Genomic DNA, 17,536 nt, shown 5'->3' on the forward strand with positions numbered 1-17,536 from the left:
AGTGCCAAAGCTAGTGTAATAGGTGAGGAGGGACCACATAGTAGAGAGAAGGGGAGAACACTAACCCTTTTGTGGTCAGCAAGTACTTAATGTCAGCACCGTCATCTCAAAGCAACAACCATCACTTCTCTGTGCCTCATTTGTCATGTAGGCAAGGATCACAGTAACGCTCTATCTGCTGAAGGTTCCATCAAGATAACTGAGGTAAAAACGAGGCACTCAGATGTAACAGATACATAGATCTGTTTTACAGCTGAGCTTCAGTAGGCTTACTGAAGGAAGGCAGAAATCATCCATTTACTGACCACGGTAAAATATATCTGATAGCCCACAACACACTGTGCACAGTGATTTTTCAGACTCTCTCAAAAGAACAAAACCAGGTTTTTGTGTCTTGATGGTAACTGGTTCTCATGCATATTCTTATCTAAACCATACATGGAGGAAATTTAAAAAAAATTAGCATAACTAACTCAGAATTTGTGTGTAGTGCACTCATGTCTTCTCCCTAAGCGAAATCAGTTGCCATCGTATTTAAGTTGGAAAAGTATCAAGTATCTCAACATGGGACCAGAAGCATGAGAAAAACTTAAAAGAAACAGCATTACCAAAGGAGGAAATGGATCAAAGTCCAAAAAGATACCACAGCTAGACTACTGCATCCAGAGCACAACGAACTGCTTCACTTAAGATCGGTTTCTGAGTCATTTATAGAAATTAACGTTTACTTATGTAACTTTCTACTTTAAAGAATATTAGGGGAACACAACACCCAATTCTGTGGCCTAAAGCCCAAAATTTTCACAGAAATCAGCAGCAATAATGGCTGCTTATCACTTTCCAAGACCCAGTCTCAAATGAAATAACTATCTTCTTCCTCTTTTCCATGGTACTGAAAACTGCTAGTAAATCTAACCACATAGTTCATAATTTTCAACTGTGTATTCTATACTAAGATTTAGCTCACCATAATGAAAGTCTGATTTATTTCTTGCTCACCAATTTGGGTGTTTGGGAACTGTCACTCTTCCAATATTATACCTTTTTACAATTTAAAAGTCATAGAGATTAAAACCTCCCGATACATTTTTTTCAAAACTGAATAATCAGCAGAGTCCCATAAAACATTGGCAAATAACCCTGGTTCTTTCTGTACTTTCTTCTACACTGGTTTTGCTCTGTTTTGTTGGTTTATGGGGGCCACAGTACAGGTATTCACAGTGGAAATGCCATATTACTTAAATTCATGAAAACCTACCTTTGTGTCCAGCTTGCAGGGTGAAGCCCATGTTCAACTGCAGCATTTTCTGCTGGTAAACCAAATGCGTCCCATCCCATTGGATTTATCACCTGTCAGCAAAAAGGAAAAACACAATCTTACATAACTTTCTGGAATGGCATCAGCAACACATACAGGACTCCAAATAATGAACGGTGGTTTGCATTTCAGCATTTGTTTTGCCTGAATTGAACCTCTTTAAAACATGCCAACTACAGCTAGGTCTGTTTTAAAAGATTAATACGAAGCATACTTGCTATCTACAATGTGATGTTAGAGGGAGCTTGAAGTATTAAGTATTAAAGTAAATCCTCGTGTCTATTTCAATACCAGGCTGACAATGACAAAAATCAATGCTTTGTAAATTTGTGTCGTGGTCAAAATTAGCAGTTGATGCTACTGCTAAATAGAAAAAAATATTCATTCCAAAGAAGGAGAAGAAGAAAGCAAGCAAATCTAATTGCACCAACTGTTTTATAACTGTACCAGATGTGTAGCCTACTATTTTTTTCCTTTTGTTGAAGAAAAAAACCCAAACCCATATGATAACCTTAAATCCAACAGATAAAATGAAGAGGGTGGGGAAAACCAGTTTAGTCAAATTTTACTAAAATATCTTTTGTAAATATAGATTACAGGCTGACAAATTGTATTTCGTGACCACAAATAAGTAAAGGGGGAAAAAAATGTTTACAAAATATAATAGATAATTTCTGTTGAAATAGTTATGTATCTTTCCTATTAACATGCAAATTATTTAGAAAAATAATCTAGCAATACAGTAAGTATTCAAAAAACCTGTTTAATAACCAGGGAAAGAAAGGCCAGTACTTAAGATGCTGTCATTAAACACCCTTGTATATTGGATACTTGATAAAACCAATCCCATTTCTTACACCTACAAATGTGCTATAAATTCAATAATTATGATTAAAGTTACACAAGTTTAACAATAGCAAAACATGATTGAGTAACATTTTACAGTTTGTAAGAAATCAAAATTTTTACCCCTTAAAATATGTATTTATATAAAGAACTTGTTCTTTAGTGGCATGTAAGCAAACAAGCAATAAGAAAGCAAGCCCAGCAATACTAATCTCACAAGCTATCTCCATGTGAAAAATCTGCTCATTTCAGAAGCGTAAGAGCTACTTTTCTCACTGGTTTAAATTATTTTTATTCTTCTTTGCCACAACCTTCCAATCCTCTGACTTCAATGGATTCTTTCATAAAAAATATTTTATAGATGTGTTTATAAAGGTGCCCTAGGCACCAACTCAGTGTAAAAGCAACAGGATTTAACAGCTGTGACTCCTCAGCATTCTCGTTTTCAATACTGAGCTAAACTAAATCTGCCGTATATCATTACTCTGCTGGTGCAGCAACAAAACCAAAGGTACTAACCTGTCAACAGCTGTGATTCAAGCCAGCACAGTAAGGGTCCGTGCACAGCATATTGTTGATGTATAAATCTAATAGAAATCAGAATGCTATTCTGTGTTACAAGTTCTCCCTATTATCAAACAGATCATTATTCCTCACATCACAGCATCAGAAATAAGAGTCCTAACTCCTTACTTCCCCACATTATAGGTGTTACATAGAAAATCTCATTTGGAGTCTAAACCACTTGTCAACACCCCATTGAAGCAAACCTCTCCCCAGCCCTTCTCTTCTCCCTCCCCCCAAGAGTAATCAAAACTATTGGTATAAAAGAGAAAAAAGAAAGGTAAACTTTACATAAACTACAAATCTCAACAGAATTTTTTAAGGACACACTAAAATATTAGTTTCTGTAGCTGAGCTCTTTTTGACCACTACTATTGCTGACAACCTGTCTCTGGACAGAAATGATGAAATAAACCAGATTATTTTTTTCATGTATAATACATGTTTTCTGTTATTTAAACCCCCTTTGTTTAGACAAATGCCCTACATTTGCATCCCTACAAATACCTTCTTTTACTACAAGCTGATGCACATTAAGTGAGATTAGAAAAACTACTCAATTAATTTTTGTAAAATTCGGCTTCTGAAGATCTCCTGAATATAGATAAGCAGCCAGAAGCAAAGCACAATCTCATTTCTCACACTCATGAGCAAAAGGATGTGGGAAGAACAGCTTCACTACTGGCTACAGACTCCCCAAAAAGACTGACTGATGCTCCAGACAGCTAATGTGCAGGCATCTTATCACTGTACCATCAGCACTAGCAGGAGTTATCTGCTCACACAGATCTTCCCAATTCTAGCATGTATATTAAAATACCATACAGTGTATTCACTTATCACATTCAAAAGACAGTTCAATTTAAGAACCAACAGCATTCTTCAAGTTAAAGGGCTGAAGAAGTATGCTAATTCAAGTTTCAATCAGAAACCTGAATTTAAAGAGACATTAAAAATATCCTCAAATTAATCTCCAGGATAGATCTATTTATGTAGTTGCTATAGAGATGAATGTAACATGCACAGTGGTTTAGAAAATTATTTCAAGTTTATTGTCTCTTTTACTTCTCTACCGTGAATGGATTTGAAAGGTTTGTGAAAGGAATTTGTCTAAACAACAGGTCAGCAGCTTCTGGCTGGAATGTGTGTTACATATCTACAGTTAAAATGCCACAGTTGCCACACAGGACTTGGCATTACATCTTAACTCTACTTAGTCAACATAAAACACAAGACTGAGATTAACTATATAGCTCTGGAAAGCATAAAAAACCTCGACAGACATGGAAAAGAAGAAAATATACAACTAACATGTCAGAAGTTGGCACAAAGAATAAAGGAACAGTTCGGCTGTTCAAAACAAAGGAAAAATAGGAAGAAAGCAATTTTGAAGACCAAAGGGTATTCCTTACAGCTCCTTGATGGTTTGGCCATAGGCTCTAACTAGCAGAAAACATGGCTGCTCACTCCAGAATTACAGATGAGCAGAAGAAAAAAGGTCATCCGCTTTCTTGAATTTCAAGCTGACTTGATTGCTTCTGAAAGCAGTCTCTAAACCTTATGCAACTGAGGGATCAATTCTGCTCACTAGAGTGACCGTTCTTCCAAGCATGGCTTCTCTGCCCAGACAGTATTTTCTCTAAGCCACAAAGAGAAAGAAAAACAAATAATGAACGTATCTTGCAAGACAGCAGGACTGCCTAAGTCTAAGGATGCCTATACCTGGTAAAAGAAGGCAGGTTATAATTTTTGTCATTTTAAGATGGCAGAAGCCAGTACTATCACCAAAGGCAGACGTGTGTTTCTGCTCTTCACAAAGAAGTGGACAGGTAAACTCTTCCTGGTTAAAACTACTAGGTTAGTTTTGAACATAGATTACTTGGCTTAAGATCCTCAGAAGTTCACATGATCAGGCAGGATCAGCTATGAAAGACTGGCATTTTCTACCACTCAACATACTATGTTTTGCACAGGAACATAAAGTTGCAAGGAAATGATTAATTAGCGTGTGGAGAACAAAGCACTTGGTAACTACCACACTGAGCAGTCTTTTCAGAAGCAGATTATTAAAAAGGAAAACAGTCGCATCTTGAAACATTTTAGATTGCAAAGACTCTCACTTCATATTAGCTTGAAGCATCGCTTTCAGAATCATTTCACAGCATGGTCAAAAATCTATCGATAATGATGGCTAGAGCTCTTAATGTGACTGTGGGACAAAGCAGAGGAAGACACAGTAACTCTGTGAATTCATGTCTGAGATCTCAGCTCTTCCTCTCAGAGGTTTTTCATCTATTCATTGCTGTAACAATCAGCCCATCGCACTGACATTAGTAGGCAAGATCAGTAAGTACTCTGTAACGCAAAGCTGACAAAGATCTCATAACACTCAGTTCCATGCCTCTGTCAACATAACTAGGACGGACAATTCAGTGAATTTTCCTTAATGTTTGTAAGGAAACAAAGAACTTGTTTGCTCTCCTGATGTGCTCAGTAGCTCTCAAAACTATGCCCAGGGAGCCGACGTATCTTTCTTACATCCAGATCAGTGTATTCTAAATTTTAAGAAAGATAGCAGAATCAGTGTCAAAAATGCCTGTAAATAAATATATTTCAGAGAATGCGTGAGAAGACAACCAAAGATGAAAATGAAGAGGCTTGCTGACAGATTAGTGATTTGAATCGATACAGCAAAGTCTACATTCCTGTCTCTATTACAGCCCCCTGACACACTTGACGTGAACCAACCAAGAAAGCTGACAAAATAGGTGATCTGTAGTCAAGAGTTTCAGCTGCCAGAGAACACCCTTGGCTCCAGCAGCAACTTTCTGTCATCCTCCTTGCACTTATCTCACAATTGTGCAACAACACACAAGTGAGACAGTAAGGACACGTGGCTGGAGAGGGGAAAGGAAAGGACGGCTGCCCCTTCCACTGGCCACCTACAATGAGGCTGAACATGTTGAAAATTGGATTTGTAAATTGACAGATTACAGATAAAACACATTTTAAATACAAGACCTCCACCTGAATGCAGCCTAGATTGTCTTTTAAGCGTACTTGGTAATAAACACCAATACACAACTGCTAAAAATTACCATCACCATCAAACAAAAAAACCCCAAGCAGACAAGGCACACCTGGAAATAGATTAAAATAATGAATTTCTGACTAGTGCATATATTCTAGCAAGGACTATTTCAATGCTTCTCTGCAAATGAATGCTGCATATTAGCATTCTGATAAGGCACTTTCAAATTAAAAAATAATCAACCCATGAAGATTTCTATTAAAACATAAGTCTGCTTATAAAATGCTCTCATTTATTTCTTGTTCTCACAAGATACAAAATCTGAATAATTATTCTATGTCCACATGCTACCACAAACGTTTAGAAAACAAAGGTGTCTCTCACCTCCTTAATCTCACACATTCTTGTCTAACATAATTGCATTTAAAATAATATCTCATTTTCTCTTTTTCTTTCAAAATGAAACAGAGTGAGCTCATTAACACCTTCAGTACTTGCTACTGGAAACCTAAATTTAAGTAAGATCCAATTCACACGGGATAGGATACTTGTAATACTTTCCACTTGGTTTATACCACAGAAAATAACCTGGCAAAAGGACACAACAGCCTCACACAAAAAAAATGGTAGAAGCAGCTAATGATGATCAGAAAAATGGAACTGTATTGAAATAATTCATCTTACTGATGAATTAATTGTCAAGTTTTAATTAAACTTGCCTGTCTTTCTACTATACCATTCACTTTTGCAATTTCAAGAATATTAAGATTCACTGCTGAAAGGGAAAACAATTAATGAAAATACATCCAATTTAAAAAAAGAAGACATTCTGGATAAAACAAAAACGCTCTTTAAGTCATTTGGGGATATTGTGGAACTATCACTGACAATATTCCAATCCCACCTATCAGGAGCAGTCTAAATATAAATTAAGAAATCTGCTCCTAGTTTACAGGAATTTCACCCTGAATTGTCCAATGATCGTTCTCATTTCTGCACAACTCACACATGTGACAGCCTTGCTGTGGTATCAATTTCAATTCAAAATTTTATTAAAAAGGTATCACAGGAACTATTGAACTGAATCACTCTCTGTTTACTGATTGCTAAGGGAATAATTCTCAGTCCTCTGAGAGGCACAAATTATCCACTTTGGAATTTATCAAAGACATGATAATGACAGCATTATAAAGCAATGGTAAATACTTTTTCCCCTGAGCAGCAGCAGACTGGAAATCTGCCATGGTGAAAATCACCATGAATATCTCTATAATTTGTACATGGCACTCTCAAATAATGAATAGGAAATCTCTTAACATCTTACAAAACTCTTACATTCGAATTCACAATGTGCATGTAAATTCACAGAGAAAACACAACCAGAAACTGCACTTTATAGTTCTGGATTGGTTTATTAATAGATACAAATTTGTAATTTAAAATATATAAATTACTTTTTCATAGCACTTTAAAAGAAATTGGTTTGTAATAAGATCTGTGACTAAACTCTCCATACACAAAAATTATTTTAACTGCACTTCAAGAAAAATATTATCCTTAACACATTTTGGAAAGAGACTAGCTCAGTGCATTCATGCTAAGTAATCTATACAGTTTACAGTTCCCATGCAAAGACTTCCAACTTCATCTTCAGTAATCAGAACGTAAACAAACAAGTTATCTTATAACAGATGTACTCCACAAATCAGTTATGCAGCAACCCAATCCAAGTGCATGACAGAGTTTGTTTCCCATGCACTGCCTACAGGTCCTCGAGGACTACTGGAACAAGACAATGCTTCACTGGTCAGATCTTCAGGTAAAACAAATGGGACTTCACCACCCATCGGCACAATCAATGTACTGGCCCCGTATCGATACAACTCCAGTGATTACCTCCATACTGCAACACACAAATTCATGCACCCCCCTACTGAAAACTCTGCAAAGCTTACCACTCATCAGTACACTGAAAAAGTGACTGACTACCTATTGCAACATTACACTTGCATTAAATCCCACCCTACACAGCATTTAATAAATGAGTAGCCAGTCACATATTGCAGAAAAGGCTGCTTCTCATTAGGTAATCTGTTTGATTGCCCATTTTTAGTGCCATAAGTTACCAATATCATCTATGGCTTTACGTTGAAGCAGTATTTCTTCCAAAAACAAGGAGGGGGAAAAAAAGAGCAAAAATATTTATTTTTCCCACTTAAAATGCTGGTGAAGTACAGGTTTCTGGCAAGTATCAGTAGAATTCAGTGCATATCACCCCTCTAGAATATTTTAATTGAAACAAAACCAGATCCTATCCAGCTAGAAAAATGAAATACTAACGTTGCAGTTTAGAAAAACAAAAAACCAGCATCCAAATGATTCAACGCTTTTCCAGTTAAGATTTCAAACTACCTCCAATATGAAGAAATTACACAAATGCATTCCAAAGGATGGTTCCAATTTACTAAAGGAGCTCTAATCCCTTTCTAAAGGCACTCAAGCTTATCCTTACTTAAGTATTACAACAAATAAGCCAATTCTTGCCTGCTCAGATTAAATCAATATGAAACTAATTTACTATTTTCTCATGAAGGCATTCTCTTAAGAAAAATATCTCCACCTTACTGAACATACACTACTGTCTTACTCAACCATATATACTAGTCAACTATGTACACACCATATGTATTTTCCCTGATATTTTCCCTCACTGTTTATTAGACAACAAATACACATTGCAGTCTGAAGTTTCCCCTGGGAACTTTAAGTGTGAATGTTTTTGCCTCTATTTTTCATGGTAACAGCCCATTATTCCTCATTGCCTTACAAACACTTTCAACCTACCTGTATCGATTCTAGCACAGCTTTATGACTTCCTAACCAGGGTCAGTTCTACACCTGTATGTAGAGATATAGTTCCTAATATTATTTTCAATTACTCTTCCTTTTTTTTTAGTTTGGAAAGGATGGAAGAAAAGTTTAAACAACATTACTGCTCCAAAGTCTTACCCTAAACTTGCCTTGAATATCTGAAATATATTCACTTCTACTTAGAATTTTGACTTGGGAAAAATTAGCAGTCCCTGAACTTTCAAACATGCAATATTACAGCTGAATTTCTGGAAAGGGGGGAAAAAAAAAAAAAAAAAAAATCAATACAATAACTTCAAAGTTATGCATACTAACATTTTTTTGTTTCTAAAGCATTCTTTCCTTTTATGTACTGAAGAATTACAGTAATTCCCTGAATACAGGGGAAAACATTTTTCTTGGGAATATCTAATTTTATGTATGATAAGGCATAACCATGTCATAGCCTACAACCAGCACAATAAAGAAATTTTAACAGATTGTATAACTATAACAATGGCCAGAGAAAACATCTAGAGGCTGATAAATTAATTGCAAGGAGAAAATCAATCCTAAAGGCTTTAATTCTAAGTGATGGACAAATTAGCATGGCTAATAAAGAAAAGTTTTTTTAAGGCAAATATAAGTTCCAACAAGTTAATGTACATAACTAACACAATAGCTCTCAGTCTGACATACTCAGGAAATCATCTAAGAGATCTTTAATGTCTCTTAATTGTACATGAAGGTTAAATTCTTTGGCTGCCCACCTTTAGTCATAAATAGATGTTCAAAGTGGTTAACACAACAGAAGATACATGCATTTATAGAAATTCAGCATGTTCTACAGGCACTCTAATACCTTCAAAGTAATTTTTACATGAAATATAAAAATAAGCTGAAATGCAAGATTTAAAAACTTTATAAGACTTTCAAAACTTTTCTGGGAAAAAACAGGCAATCATGGAAATAAAACTTGCTTTCACAGCGGCTCTTGTACTTCATTGCAACTATATTATCTTTTCATTTTCACCAAAGCTAGAATACTTCCCTTGTATTCAAAAGCTAACACCTACAGCATCCTACTGGACGTAGACAATTATTTTCACTTTATTTTAGCTAGTACAAGAGGGAGCAAGTTTTCATCCTTCTGAACAGAAATTTAGTATCTCCAGTGTTATTGATGAGAGATGGCTTATGTCCTGAAATGACATCTCCAGCAGTCTTAACATCAAGCAAGAATCAATAGTCCCTTCAAGAGCCTAGTTAGCACAATTTTTTTATTGAGATCTAAGCTCTGGTCATTCAGAGAAGTTAGGAAAGATTAGTGTTACAACAGACATTGGGGTTTTTTTCTCATTTAAAGTCTAAGGCAGTTATTTCTTTTTCCTGTAATTTTAAAAGCATGAGAATGCATTTCTGTAAAGCAGCAGCACATATTCAGTGCATGGTATGTTCATCATTGGCATAAAATACACAGTATTTGGAAAGGCAGCACACTGAATAATTCAGTGACAATACCTTTAAGAGTCTCATGGACGGTGATAAATCCAGGAAACGCTACACTTCAACAGCACTTGTAGCAAGGAAATTGCACTTGGTACCACAACCAGCAACTAATATTTATTTCTCCATTTCATTTTCTTTGTACTCTTTTGAGGTTCTGATTCCTATATTCTTGAGCTGCTCCTCCTCTCTCATACATTAGAGAGAATTCCTTTCTGAGTCTCATCCTAGATTCTTGCTTAAGGCTATTTCTTTCCTTTTGTTTGTTCCTTGCCCCAAAATTGGGTATTCTCTTTCCGTGCTCCTCCTTCCTACTGTTTCCAGTTCTTGACATTTTCCATCTACCAAATGTCTTCTTCCTCCTTAATATGGTTGTCACTCAGGCTGCAATTCTCTTACATCCTTCAAATTTTACCCGCCAGCCTTTACTGCAGAACACCAATTAGGATCCCACCTGTAGACTGCAGGGACTCTCAGCTCCAGCTTCTACCTACCAGAGAGACAGAAGGGAGCAAGGCAAAAATGATGGCAGGCATGGGGCAGACTGGGAAATGGAGGAATGTGGAAGGGAAAGTGGGATTTCTCCTTGCAGATGCAGCAAGTAAGTTAGTCTTAGCCTACCTGGTAGGCTTGCACCTTCAGAAGACAGCGTTTTGTATGTACAAGCAAGGCTGAAAGAGGCAAACCAACGGGTCAGTCACTACAGAACAGAAACTTCTAGTTTCTTCTTCCACATGATGTGACGTGCGACATGACCCTGCTCATCTGACTTGTAGCAGTCATGCAAAAGGGTTTCCCTCCCAGCTGGCACAGAGGAGCAGGATGTCCTGCTGAGTCTGACAAAGGACATCGATTCTCAGGAGCAGAAATGGTGAAAGGAGTTGACTTCTGTAGTGTCTTTTTCTCTTGCCTGCTACACCTTTTCCTCCCCCATGGCAGTAGGGTCTACAGTCTCCTCTCACAAAAACAGTGGGGCCCACAGGTCTCATCGACACTGTGCCATGCATCAATAGATTCATTCAGGTAGCTGATACAGCATCAGCTGTATCATTTGAGATAGCTTCTAACAATTTGTTATCAACAGTGAGTTCTTAACACCATCCGTTTTCAAAAAGTCTCAAATTGCAATATTCCAAGCTTCACAGGTCATTATCTGTGCACCTACAGCATATATTCCAAATAAACCTTCACCTTCATGGCTTTTGGAAAATACTGATTTCCTGACCAATTACAATACTAAAACATCAAAAACCAACCCAGTCCTGCTGCCCATCTTTTCTTACCTGCATCCCTCTCATTTTCTGGAACCGAGCTACTGCATCACTGATGGTGTAGACACGAACATGGCCCATGTGAAGCTTTCCAGAAGGATATGGGAACATAGAAAGCACATAAAATTTTGGTCTTGATTTCTAGAAAGAAATTTTTAGAAAGTTGTAACTACATGAGTTAGCATTTCGCCTGAATACATGCGCACATTATAAACTACACGGCACGATGAAGAGAAACAAGGTTTTGCTGGAACTGATCCAAGTGAGCACTGACAAAGTTCATCGGATCAAATTCTTTGGGGCTGTAAATGGAGATGTCTTACCAGACTGTGCTGCCATCTCATCAATTATATTAATATTTATACAGCACTCGAGAATTATGTTTTTAATTAACTTTTACTCAACAAAAGATACATTAACGTAACTGCAGCTTAACAAATCACCATTCCCTACCATAGCATCTGTAACTAATTATCTATGCGTTCCTAATCTGTCCCACCAAAAAATGAAAACATGACAGATTAAATTATCCTCTTAACAGTTTAAACAAGTGTTGTACTTTGTATTTACAACAAACATGGAGCTCACTCCTGGCCAGTTGCTTTTTGTCAGCTGAACTGCAGTAACTCACTGAGCGACAAACTCAATCATTTGCAATTGCATGAACATCCACTGAAGTGAAACCGTTCAGTTCCACTATGTATGCTCGGATCCAAAGACATCTTACAAGCAGTACCTTGCATAGTGAAAAGTAAAGATTTCATTTAGTTAGGTTTGAGTAAATGGAAAAAAGTTACAAAGAAACCAAACATTATCTCTTTCACATAAATTATTCCTAATACATCCTGATTAGCATTGAATTTATCATCGATACATGCTTGGTAAGTTCCCACAATAATTTTTTTATGCTAATAATGAAAGAAAAAAATTATGGGCAGCTTTTACTATTCTGAACAAAACTCTATTCATATTTGTCAGATACTACTTCTTTACCACTTATGTCCAATAATAGCAAAATCAGAAATAATCTAAATACTTCACTGCAGCACTATACACTATTTGCCTCTTAATATGAGTTATTAAATCTACTTCAACTGTAAGGATAAACAAAAGTATAATTAAAAATACAATTTAGAACTTAGCATATGTATGATATATATATGATACCTATGTATACATGTGTTGTCAGATACAAAAGACACAAGCCTAACTTAATGCTTTCCCTGCTACCTGTATGCATGCACACCATTTTCATCTGTTTTCCTCCTCAGAAAAAGCATGCCTCTTTTCTCTCTTCGACACTTTGACAGAATCAGGTTTTTGTTGGAGAGGGGGCACATTTTAGGAAAGAACAAACAAACATGAAGGGGCACAAAAATGTTTTTATACCTATGTGACTGAGCATAATTGAGAAGGCAAAAAGAGTCAGAGACTGAGATTACCACTGTTTTCAATATCTTTCATTGCATGGGAAAACTTGTTTTTTCTGCAAGTCACTCATTATTCCTAGGACACTGTAAACCAGAAATTATTCTTGAAAAATCATCTTCCCTTAACATAGATTTTAATGAGTCACAGTGTGTAGTGTAATAGATTTGCAATAACCATTGGGAACAAGAACTTGAGAAAATTGTTTACAAAAGCTACGAACGTAGATGTTTCTTTTAATCCTTTAAATAATTAATTCCTAAATGTGGTATAATATACAAAGAAAAAAATTGATTAAACACTTCCTAAATTTACAAGTTCATACTTTGCTTATCACCCTGTTTATCCTCAAGATCTTTTTTATTATTTTACCACCTATTTCATCAACAGTTTTTAATAATCTACTATCATATAAAAGTATTTTCCCCCAAAATGTAATATACATCTCATCATTATAAGCCAACTGTACTAAGTAAGTTTCAATTAATTTCACTGCGAAAACAAAAATATCAAACATATAATTTCCAAATTTCTCATAATGCTTACATTAGTTTCTGAAATTCTGCAGACCTGATCCTTTAATCTCGGGAGCCACCAATTTTCAACTCTCTTTCTTGTCTCCAACCCATAGCTTTTTTCCCATTTCCCCGTCTCACTGTAAATAGTTCTGACAGAAGGAGGAACCAGTCTTCTCTGCCATTTAATTAATCCCAGGAAGCCATTTAGTTGTCTCTTCAAACATGAGGAACAAGTGCCAACTCTCTGACAAACTGACTGCATTCTTAAGGTTATGATATCTGAAAAAGACAAAACCATGTATTTCAGTCTGCAATATATAACAGGAATTTAGTGGTTATTATGATTATACAGAAATTTGGTAGCTATGAAACATATTTTAGCTTGATTTAGATTACTTAGCTGTTTTCCACGGTACTTGCATTTTATTCCCATGTGTTTGAATTATAAAAGCATTTATTTTTTAGCCAAGAGAACTAACTGTGGCCCTTGCATGAAACAAACCTGTTCTGTTAGATTTCTTCTCTAATAAGATACAATTCTCACATTCAATCTCCCATAAAAGCAGGATCAGTCAATTGAAGGTTCAAGAAGCTCAGTTGCCTGAACAGAAGATGGCTAACAGGGTGTTAGTAAAATTTAGAATGAAGTAGGGAGAAGAGGAAGTTGGATGAAATTATCTTGCAAAACTACTGAATTTGTCATCACTGAAAAGACATGGGGGAGGATGACTATAATTAGTAGATTTCAACTAGACATTCTAAATTGACTATTTTGCTAAGGGCTTCCTTGTCAGTATAGCTTCCTGCAAGAACTACATGAGAAACTTACACTGTTGAGACAAGATATAATTTAACAAATCAAGCAAGTAAAGCAATCCAGTTCTCTTTCAACTAAAAATCCAGTTAAAAGAACTCCTCATACACTTTAGAGTGAGTCTTCTAAAATAAAACTACTCAGATTTGAGAAAGATCAAATAGCCCGCATGTTTGGGATCAGTCTCAGTAAGATATTTACTGATTTTACTTCCTACAGTAGGAAATACAGCATTAAAAAAACCCCACCTACTCTGAGATTTCTTCTTCATCTTCACCCCCAATTCCTTTTTTAAAAACTTGTTTCTTTATTTACATCAATATTTCCTATCCTCTATGGTTGTGGGGTGGGGTTTTTTTCAAATTTTGGTCTATATACGTGACTGTTGTACCAAGCTAGCAACTCAGTCTGTTCATAATTTTTCTTGCAGCTACATCAGTAAAATCTCTGTGTAGAGAAACCTTGTATAAGAAGCAGTTTTATTTATGTATTTCCCATACAATAGCAACATTATCAGTAGAAATAATTGCTATACCACCTAAATCAGGTCCCCAGTAAGCTAGTGGGAGTTACACTTCCTTAACATTCACCACATATGCGTACACAAGCCCTCATTGCCTGTCTCATTACATATCTACAGAATTGCACCTCTTCTCTCTTACTTATCAAGCAGGCTCTTTTAAACATTTTTTCATTTACATACATGCCTTATATTTACATACTTATTTACATACACACCAGTGCTTTGAATTTTTTGTTGCTAATCTCTAAAATCACTCTCATTTGTCATAATAACAAATCCACGGCTGAACTCAGGATTCCCAGTGCAGGTGCACAGGAGTTATTCAGGAGACACGTAACTTCTCCCCCTCCATAACCTTACACTTACTCACTCAGCTCAAAATTAGCAAGAACATTTCAGTGCTTCACTGTTTTGCTTATTCTTATTCATGATTTCTGTATTACTTAGGTCTTATTTCCATTACTTCAATTTATTTTACAGCAGAAAGGAGCACGTCCTTACGACAGGCCACTTTCAGCATTGCTGACTTACAAAATACGTATTTGAAAACACAACAGTTACACACATGCAAATTCTTCACTTGCCCACCTGCCAATGTCATGTCTGCCAGGGCACATTTGGGTGATCTCAGGCCCTACGGGTCACACAAGCAGTGGATGCAAGTGAGAAAGGGACCACAGCCTGGGCTACACAGCATTAGAGCAAAGCTCATTTAAACACAGGGACTTCCAGGACAAGAAAGAGATCTGCAGTCTCTTTCCTGCTCCCAGACCCCCTCATGCACAAGATGTGACAATCAGCAAGCCACACACTGGGCCAAGCATGGACGTGCAGCACAGAGGACAAGCAAATGCCAAAGATGTGGCACTACGTGGTTTTGCCTTTCCAGACAGGTGTGCATGGGACTAGGACAAGAAGGATGCTCCTCCCCACTCCAGTTAAGGGCATCCCAGGCCAGCACTGTGTGGGTCTTCAAAGGAGCAGGTTACCAGCCATAACTGTCCAACTCGGGCAGGTGTGCCAAGAAGGGAGGAAGGGGCTGGACTGACAGAGGAACAAAGGTTGAGACCCTGCTTTGGAAAGATGAAATAAGCACACAGGAGAGGGGACTTCTACTGCATTAAGGTACTGAAAATTGCTTGGTAAGGGCCAGCACATTTCACTCACCCTGCAAGTGAGGCAGGCAATCAAATTCCTTTCTTTAGCCTGCGGCTCAAATCTGAATTAAAAAAATCAAAACCTCCCTACGCTCCTGCCCCCCCCCCCGCAGTTTAACTAGCGAAAGCCCTGGTGGGGGGGTGGCCGGCTGCTGGGGCAGCAGGTACGGGAGAAGGCAGCTCCCTCGGCGGGAAAGACCAGTCACGGCGGGGCGGGAGACTCAGAGGGGTGCTGCGGCTCACCGCGCCGCCGCCACGGCCGCCTGCGAGGGGCTGCGGCGGGGGCAGCCAGACGAACGGAGCGGGCCGGGGGAAGCGCGGAAGGCGCACGGTTGCAGGCACCGGAGGCAAAGGCCGCCCGAGGGGGAGCGTGAGGAGGAGCAGAGACAGTCGGCAGTTAGAGCCGTTGGCCTGACAGGAGGCGAGCCCCGCGCTCGCGCCCGCCGCTGAGGGACCGTTACCTGCGCGCGGGAGCCCGCTGACCGCGCCTCGCGCGCCCTCAGCTTCCCTTCCTCACCGCGGGCACCGCCATCTTGGTCTCGGTTTTGGCGCCGGCGGCCGGTACGGCGCGTGTGCCGCCTCCGCCCCGCCCCTTGCGCATGCGCCGCGCGGCGCCGGCCCCGCCGGGGCTTCTGCGGAGAAGCAGTGGTGCGGCACGGCTTCTCCCCACGGGTGGCCGGGGAGGGGTCCAGAGGCCGGTTGGAGGCCAGTCCGGCCCAGTCCTGACCTCTCCCGCCCAGCGCAGCCCACCGTGGCCCCGCCCGGCCCGCTCAGCCCAGTCAAGTGCCTGAGGCCTTGCTGCGCGGGTCCTGGCCCTCCGCCCGAACCAAAGTGTCTGAGAGCCGACAAAACCTGAGGAAATCTCCCGTGTTCCGAAGCCCCGAGCCTCACATTAGGCAGGGTGGGAGGGAAGCGTGGGCCTCCGGCAGGGCAGCTGTTCCAAAGGCTGCTGGGCGCCATGCCTGCTTAGGCAAGTTCCTCTGTGAGCCTGCACTGAAAACTTGCCCGGCAAAATCTAGGGCAAAAGTTGAATTTCAACAGCAGTAGGCAGTTGTTAACCTACTAGAGGTGGGTAGCAACCGTTTTAATTGATGGCTTAAGGTACAGGTACGCATTTTAGAAGACCAAACGGCACCCCACCGCAGACAGAGCATGTAGACTGTATTTACACGTTAGAAGGGCTTACCAAGATCACAGTCTTTGCCTTGGGAATGGTGGTCTGGTAGCTCTGAATTCCTTCGCCCCTCAGTCCTGCAAACGTTTCAGTAGGTGTTTGGTGAGGAGGATGGAGGATCAAAGCAAGGTAGTGACCTTAGGCACACCAAAGAGCACGCTGAAGGGTCCACAGGATCTTATGCTGGGCAATGTGAGGCTGCATTTGTCACTATATCTTTGTATTTTGGATATTTAACATGCAAACCTAGGAGACCAACAGTAAATAAAAACATTAAATTAACTGGGATTGTCTGTGTAAGTTGCACAGTGTTCGATTAATATTGCTTGCCTCCACAGCATATACAGATAATCTGTAAAGTGACTTTATAGTTTACGGCTAGATTTCAGTAGCATTTTGTCTTCAGTAGTTTTATTTCCCTCTGTAATATTTTTTTTTTTAAGATACAGATTCTGAAATAAAGCCAATAGTTGTTTTGTGACATATTTTGGACTGACGAGAAAAAAAGCAGAAGTCAATAAAGATAATCTAGAGCA

General features: G+C 38.7%; 1 protein-coding gene across 1 annotated transcript in view; it reads right to left on the bottom strand.

The window, feature by feature from the left end:
- Positions 1–16,382, bottom strand: part of LARS2 (leucyl-tRNA synthetase 2, mitochondrial) — a 91,735-nt gene extending 75,353 nt beyond the window's left edge. The window contains exons 1-4 of the mRNA XM_075055386.1: positions 16,288–16,382; positions 13,361–13,611; positions 11,399–11,527; positions 1,259–1,350 (exon numbers count right to left, since the gene is read on the bottom strand). Coding sequence (XP_074911487.1) covers positions 1,259–1,350; positions 11,399–11,527; positions 13,361–13,594 — 455 coding nt within the window. The 5' untranslated portion in view covers positions 13,595–13,611; positions 16,288–16,382. The remainder of the gene's footprint in view (positions 1–1,258; positions 1,351–11,398; positions 11,528–13,360; positions 13,612–16,287) is intronic.
- Positions 16,383–17,536: the final 1,154 nt, after the last annotated feature.

This window comes from Buteo buteo, chromosome 2 (genome assembly GCF_964188355.1).
Source record: "Buteo buteo chromosome 2, bButBut1.hap1.1, whole genome shotgun sequence".
Lineage (NCBI taxonomy): Eukaryota > Metazoa > Chordata > Aves > Accipitriformes > Accipitridae > Buteo > Buteo buteo.